The following is a 7,590-nucleotide window of genomic DNA, read 5'->3' as shown; positions in this document are numbered from 1 at the left end:
CAGCATATCACCTCAATCAGCATTGAGCCCGGTGTAAGGTCGAGGTAACCCTACTGACGCATATGCTGTTTTCTTCTCCAAAACTGGAGACGGAAAATAATTACTTGCACGTGACTTCTATACAGAAACTTTTAGTCGGGTTCGGAAGCTGTCTCGTTTCACCACGGCGGCGCTTTATCAGAACCACGATTTTACAGTTTGCCGACTACCTGTATTTACAACACAATTACTGGATTTTATTAGCTAATTTGGCTACATCCACTGACTGTGAAAAAAGCGACTGTTTACAAGATTGCAAGCCAGCGACCGACATAGCTATCCAGGTAACGTTAAGAGTTGGCTAGTTACTGCAGCTACTAACGTTAAGTTAGCTAGTTAAACTCCCACAACACTATTTATATTATTTTTAACACTTCGGGTAGTTATTTATTACATTTTGCATTGTCTTTGGGAATTGTTTAGTCTTTTAACAGCTAGTGGGGCATCAGAGTAACATCAGAGTTTAGTCTGCTAAAAGTGGGGCAGTAACAGTTGGTTAGCCAGCTAGAAGTGTTAGCTAATGTCCAGTTGTCCAACTGAGTTAACAACATGTGTGAACTCCTCATTTCAGATGCCGAGCCGAGTTAGCAACTTGAAGCGGCGAAAGGGGATGTGCGCTGTTTCCTCAAGCAGGGTCCATCTCGAGGTGAAGAGTTCAGATAAGGTCGGTGAACGTTTAGTTCTTCTGTTTTCATTTTACATTATGGATTACGCAAGAGTGTAAAGTACTAAAGTAAAAATACTTTAAAGTACTACTTAGTTTTTTGGGTATCCGTACTTTACTATGTAATATTTTTACTTTACTACATTCCTAAAGAAAATAATGTACTTTTCACTTCATATATTTTCCCTGAAACCCAAAAGTACTCGTTACATTTCGAATGCTTAGCAGGACAGAAAATGGTCCAATTCAGTTACCAAGAGAACATCCCTACTACCTATGATCTGGCGGACTCACTAAACACATACTTTGTTTGTAAGTGGTGTCTGAGTGTTGGCATATGTCCCTGCCTATCCATACATAATAATAATAGTGTTCTGGCTTTCCTAATAAGGAATTAGAAATTATCCATACTTGTACTTTTGATATTTAAGTAGATTTGAGCAATTCAAATCAAACTTTGTCACGTGTTGAATACAAGTGTAGACCTTACTGTGAATGCTTACTTACAAGCCCTTAACCAACAGTGGAATTACATTTACTTTTGATACTTAAGTATATTTAAAACCAAATACTTTTACTCAAGTAGTATTTTACTGGGTAACTTTTATTTGAGTCATTTTCTGTTAAGATCTCTTTACTTTTACACCAGTTTGACAGTTGGGTACTTTTTCCACCACTGGGATTGTCATTAATAGTGTCATGGAAGCCTGTTTATTATTTTTAATAAGTTGTTTTTTGACTTTATAGAGTTCAGGGAAGAGGAGGCATGTTAAAAAAATGAAAATTGAAGACTCAAAAACAGAAATGGCCCTGAATGACTGGATGGTTGGTGGTTGTAGGGAGTCAACAAGCATTTCTGAGAGGCTCAGCTGCGATGGTTGTGAGAGGCCTGAAAAGACAAGCTGTGGAGCATCACCAGACCTGGAGGAATTGTGGGAGGGTAAAGAGAACGGTGTGCGATTGGAGTTGAATTACTGTCAAACAAACGGGTTGCCAGAGAAGACGGAGGATGACGAAACAGAAGAGGGTGTTGTGATTGACAAGAGCGTCTTCCTTGATGATGACAGTAACCAGGTTCTTCCTGTGGAAAAGTTCTTTGGAAACATGGAAGTTGTGCAGGTGAGATGAGATTTTATAACAAGTGTTAGGTGTGATAAACAAGATCCTGGTCTGATGTTTGGAGCACAATGGCTGCGTTTTACACAGGCAGCAAAATTATTTTAAATAAAATCTTCAAAAATGTGTCTTTTGACCAATCAGTACAGTTCAGAAAAGCTATATTTTGGTGGGGAAAAGATCAGAATTGGGCTGCCTGTGTAAACGCAACCAATAAAGGTTTCCATCCAACCTTTATTATGCGAGTAATTCTGCTTTCATGTGCTAGTCGGAACAAGAAAGCATGTGGGAAATTTCAGTTAACTGGTTGAATGCGGCACGTGTATCACTATAACAGGTTAGCAAGTTGGACATTTCCGAGTTTCCTATTTCCAACAAGCGCGTGAAAAAGTCACAACAGGCCTGATGGAAACATTTGTCGGTAAACTTTCCAAATGTCGACATAACTAAATACACTAGACAAGTTGATATTTTTGCCTGTAAAATTAATTGTGAGAAATGGCAGCAGAAACTCATGTTGTACCTACTCTGGTCTTGGCACATGAGCTCTGGCCAACAGCTCAGATACAGTGGGGGTAAGCTAGTCTATATGATGAGATTATTATGGATAAGGGCCACCAGAATCCGACCCATCTATATTTATTGGAAAGGAGCATCAAGATCACTGCACTTTCATCACCTTGTGAAGTTCATAACTTATTTAATCTGTAGCCTAAAACTGCATGGTTTCCGGAGTTGTAGTGGGAGGATCACATACCATAACATTGTGTGACTCCCAAGTTTACTTCGATATGATAGTTATTCTATCAATATTTCCACGGCCAATTCTTGCATAATTAATTTTACTGACTAAGATCCCACCATGTCAAATTAACAAATTCGTTCTGTATTTATTAAATTGTACCAAAACGTTGTTTCCATCACAGCTGTTGTGATCGTCTTTTTATATATGACTTTTTATCGCGTAAAAACTGGATGGAAACATGGTTATTGACATGCTGTTATTTGCCTTGTAGGATTGTCCACGGAGATCTACGGCCACTTCGACCTTCAGCAGGAGGGAGCACAGGAGACGACAGTACTATGCCAAAGAGGACAGTGATGAAGAGGGCTACACAGAAATGCAGCAAGATGAAATAGTTGGCACTTAATTTACAGAAATAACTCATTCCTATCAATAGGATGGAATAAAATTTGTCCTTAAACGACCTTAACAAGCCTAACTTCACAGTTGAGCCTGATAACGTGGATTCGTTCAACAGAACCAGGGTATCAAGTTAATGTTTTGCCAGCATATACCCTAAAGTTATACATCTTTGTATTAATATTTGCACTAACAAAACTTTGCTTTTCAATTATCTATACTGTATATTGTTTAAATGGTACAGGTTAAGTGCTCAGATAGTTTTATTTATATTGTATCTTTTACAATATTGTTACTGAATGCCTTATGTATGCACAATATTTGTAGTCAAAGTTGCATTGCCAATACAAGAACTTAAATGTTCAAATACCTGTGTCTGCTGTTTTGTATTGTGCTATTGAAACTAAGTAGAACTTTATAACATAATTATCTAATTACACTTATAGGCCATGGAGCTGCGCTCAAATCAGCTGTAATCATCAAATCTGCTTGACTCCAACAATAGTCAAACCTTTAATATTTCAACCCCCACCCTATGCTCTTCTGGAGTTCAGAGGATTTGACAGATGTAATCAATATGGTAATAGCTCCACCGATAAACTGGGTGGAAGTTTCACCATTTGCTTATACCAATCAAATCACCAGGGGTGCATTCAGTAGTACAGAGCAATGTTAAGCATTTCATTTCAATGGAAGCAGTATTGTTCTGAACAAATAGTTGAACGGTGTCATTATGGTGGCCCAGAGAGCGACTGTATGGCGTGTGTGACACATTTTACCATTTGAAATGGGCACATCCATATTGATCAGGCCACACCCACCAAACGTACCTCAAAGGCTATTGAAGACTGGTGTGCGCTGTATTGGGGGGAACGTGTTGTTCAGTACAAACTGACACGCGATGGTGCAAACGTTGAATCGAACAGAATATACCCGTGTGTAGGGCTTGGGACGATTTGCAATTGGTCCATTGACTATTACTCAAATGGATAGCTTTAAAATGGAGTGCACAAAATGATCAATAAATAAGCTGTTCTGATAGTAGCAGAAATGTTCCCTGCCCATAATTACATTTAGTTATTTACCAGTTATCATGCGTCTTGCACTTCATCCGTTAGCTAGTTAATAAAAAATACAAAATTCAAGAATAAACATTAGAAAAACATATACCCTTCACATTTGAGAATCATTTTCGTTTGTAAATTTTCCTTTTGTCACAGAGCAAGTCATGGGCACCTGAGTAAACAGCAGTTTGTAAAAATAGTCCAGGTTTATGTTGCTGCTCTTGTGTTTCTGCAGTGCTTCCACCAGGGTAGGAATGACTGTCCTCTTTTTTCAATCCTGGGACAGAAACATATTTCAGTCTAGATTTGATAAAACTTGTCCTTAAATGACCTTAACAATTGCAATTGATAATCAAGCAAGCTTTTTTGTTACTGTTTACAAACAATTTTGTTGTAACATTCTGAATATTTATAACCGTTATTCACTAAACCCACCCGTGGTCCAAGTTCCAGGTGCTAAAGAGGATCCTGCTCTCTCGGTTTCCATAGGGGTTGATTGAGTGAAGGGACTTGCATTCATCATGGTCAAAAGCACCCTGAGGAAAGGAGAGAGATGGGAAAGGACACAGGATGCTACTGAGCCAAACATAATCTGGTCCTGTTAGTTACCATTATAATATCTATGCTATCAATGTTACCTGACAGGAGAACCATCCTTCCTGGGTGCATAGTCGATTTTGTTCCTTTTCTTTCCTGTTAAAGTAGCAACCATTGTACTTGTCAGATTTCAGCTGCATCACTAAGCACTCTGCAGTCTTCTTGTATTCGTCCTTGAGTTTAGGTTTTTGGATGGTTTGAGCATAACTATGCACCTGTGAATAAGAGAAAGTCTGTCACGTGTATTCTTTCCTCGGAAAATAGGGCAGATTACAATTGACAGTATGTATGGAGTAGGTTTGTTATGAGGTACGGCTTTTGAAGATCACTTCTTGACAGTGCCAACCACTTTCAGCGTGAAACCAAAGCATCAGTTATATACAGTGTCACCAGAAAGTATTCACACCCTTTTTTCCACATTGTGTTACAGCCGGAATTTAAAATGGATTCAATTGAGATTGTTGCTGTCACGTTGAAGCTGAAATGTCTTGAGTCAAGAATTCAACCCCTTTTCATCACCAAAGCCTAACGTTCAGGAGTAAAAATGTCCTTAAGTCACATGAGTTGTATGGACTGACTCTGTGCAATAAGTGTTTAACATGATTTTTGAACGACTGCCTCATCTCTGTACCCCACACGTAAAATGATCTAAGGTCCCTCAGTGGAGCAGTGAATTTCAAACAGATTGAACCACAAAGACCTGGGAGGTTTTCCAATGCCTTGAAAAGAAGGGCACCTACTGGTAGATATATATATTTTGAAAGCAGACATTGAATATCCCATGAGCCAGAGTTTAATGGCATAGACGACTGAGGATGGATCAACAACATTGTAGTTACACCACAATACTAACCTAAATGACAGAGTGAAAAGGAAGCCTGTACAGAATACAAAGGTATTCCAGAACATGCAACAAGGCACCAAAGTAACACTGCAACAAATGTGGCAAAACAATTAACTTTGTCCTGAATTCAAAGTGTTATATTTGGGGCAAATACAATGCATTCTCCATATTTTCGAGCATGGTGGTGGCTGCATCATGTGGTTATGCTTGTAAGGACTGGGGAGTTTTTCAGGATAAAAAATAAATGGAGCTAAGCACAGGCAAAATCCTAGAGGAAAGCCTGGTTCAGTCTGCTTTCCACCAGACCCTAGGAGATTAAAAAAATCACCTTTCAGCAGGACAATAATGTAAAACACAAGGTCAAATCTACACGATTTTCTAACCAAAAAGCCAAATGTTCCTGAGTGGCCGAGTTACAGTTTGTACTTTAATCTATGGCAAGAGCTGAAAATGGTTTTCTAGCAATGATCAAAAACCAACTTGACAGACCTTGAAGAATTTTGAAAAGAACAATGAGCAAATGCTGCACAATCCATGTGTGGAATGCTCTTAAAGACTTGCCAGTTGGAATCGCTACCAAAGGTGCTTCTACAAAGTATTGACTTAGGGGTGTGAATACTTATGTAAATTTGATATTTCTGTATTACATTTGCCAACATTTCTAAAAACATGTTTTCACTTTGTCATTATAGGGTATTGTGTGTAGATGTATAAAAAAAAATATTTAATCAATTTTGAATTCAAGCTGTAACACAACGTGTAATAAGTCAAGTGGTATGAATACTTTGAAGGCACTGTAGCTTCACCTCCTTCATGTATCCACGAATCCTGTTCTCACAGTTGTACTTCATGTAGGCCGATTTGGTCTTAAATCTGTCATCAATTCCTGAAAGCCCAAAAATAGAACGGTATAACCGTAAAGAGACAGTTTGTTTCAGATTAAAAAATAAAAATGTCCTTGTTTTTCTCCATCTTTCTTTTGGCTGCCACATTGTTTCCTGCAGGATTTCTATCCATCCCAAGATTGAGGACTTGTTACCTTGGAACCAGTCTTCATCGTCTTCTCTGTTTTCAGCCTCAGAGCTGTCCTTCAAGTGCAGGAGCAGGTCCCCCAGGAGTCTGCGTCTCTTTGGAGACCGCTCGTTTGAAAGAAGCCCCTTAGCCGCATCAATCAGAAGATCTGAGTTCCTGTCGGTGTCCAGCAACCGGCCTATGTCGCAGACAACTGAAATAATCACAAATCATAACAGTTATTTCAATTGGTTCACAGAACAGCCCCTGTTAACCTAAACATCGGAGTCATGGCACCCATGTAACCGACTGTATTTGAAGCCCAGACAAGCCTCACTGGCAAGTAATCACTGGCAGGCATGGTTAGGCTACTCAATACATGGGCCTGGTTAACCGCTCTTCCTACGAGTGAAAGCAAGGCTATATTTCCATTACTTTTACCAATGCATCCCTTTCAAATCAATCACCACAAGGTTATGCATATTTGTATAAGTGCATATTTAAGTTAGTATTGTTATCATTTATTTACCATGCACAGCTACATAAAGTAGGTCCTAAACCCTATATGAATGTGCATTGTGCATGCCACATAGTAACTAGCCAACTAACAACCTCAGACTATGTTTCTTTTTTTACAATCTTTACTTTTAATGTTTCACTCACAGCCGCTCCATCTCTCATCCATGGCAAGAAGGACAAGTTCAGCATTGTCTGGAAGACTTCGGAAATAGTCCTCTGTCAATTCTGTTCCATCTTCATACAATGAAATATGCGAACCGACGAGTGGAACCTAGAAGAACATGATTCACATAATAATTTAAACAAAATAATGTAACTTTCATTATCGCCACTACTGGACGAAATCGTACCTGTAGAAGTTTACTCCCCTTTTTGAGAAGCTCTTTCAGACTTGTTGCAGCCACCCCATATTTTTTTGTTTCATTCAGGCTTCTTATTTTGACAACTTGTTTTTTTCTTTGAAGTCCAAACATTGCGCCTTTTCTTCTATGAAGACCAATGTGCAGAAACACACAAAGAAACGATGCATGCTGCCAGCTACAGGACAGGTTGGAAAATTATCTAATATACTGCCATCTAGCGTTTTAGAACT

At 38.9% G+C, this 7,590-nt stretch overlaps 2 protein-coding genes across 2 annotated transcripts; one reads left to right on the top strand and one right to left on the bottom strand.

Annotated features, from left to right (window-relative positions):
* Positions 1 to 3,330, top strand: LOC124045840 (UPF0688 protein C1orf174 homolog). The gene is made up of 4 exons (XM_046365549.1): positions 1 to 323; positions 611 to 703; positions 1,451 to 1,822; positions 2,836 to 3,330. The coding sequence occupies exons 1-4, from the start codon at positions 63 to 65 to the stop codon at positions 2,968 to 2,970; spliced, it is 861 nt and encodes a 286-aa protein (XP_046221505.1). The 5' UTR covers positions 1 to 62; the 3' UTR covers positions 2,971 to 3,330.
* A 133-nt stretch (positions 3,331 to 3,463) lies between these two features.
* Positions 3,464 to 7,520, bottom strand: LOC124045841 (DNA fragmentation factor subunit beta-like). Its single transcript, XM_046365550.1, has 7 exons — positions 7,349 to 7,520; positions 7,143 to 7,269; positions 6,508 to 6,693; positions 6,275 to 6,354; positions 4,666 to 4,839; positions 4,463 to 4,563; positions 3,464 to 4,304 (listed from the first exon to the last, which is right to left on the bottom strand). Exons 1-7 carry the CDS (start codon positions 7,469 to 7,471, stop codon positions 4,235 to 4,237), a joined length of 861 nt encoding a protein of 286 aa, XP_046221506.1. The 5' UTR covers positions 7,472 to 7,520; the 3' UTR covers positions 3,464 to 4,234.
* Between the last annotated feature and the right edge of the window lie 70 nt (positions 7,521 to 7,590).

The sequence above is a fragment of the Oncorhynchus gorbuscha genome, linkage group LG10 (assembly GCF_021184085.1).
Source record: "Oncorhynchus gorbuscha isolate QuinsamMale2020 ecotype Even-year linkage group LG10, OgorEven_v1.0, whole genome shotgun sequence".
NCBI classification, from domain to species: domain Eukaryota; kingdom Metazoa; phylum Chordata; class Actinopteri; order Salmoniformes; family Salmonidae; genus Oncorhynchus; species Oncorhynchus gorbuscha.
The sequence above is the reverse complement of the archived record's forward strand: the minus strand, read 5'-3'. Positions and strand labels throughout refer to the sequence as shown.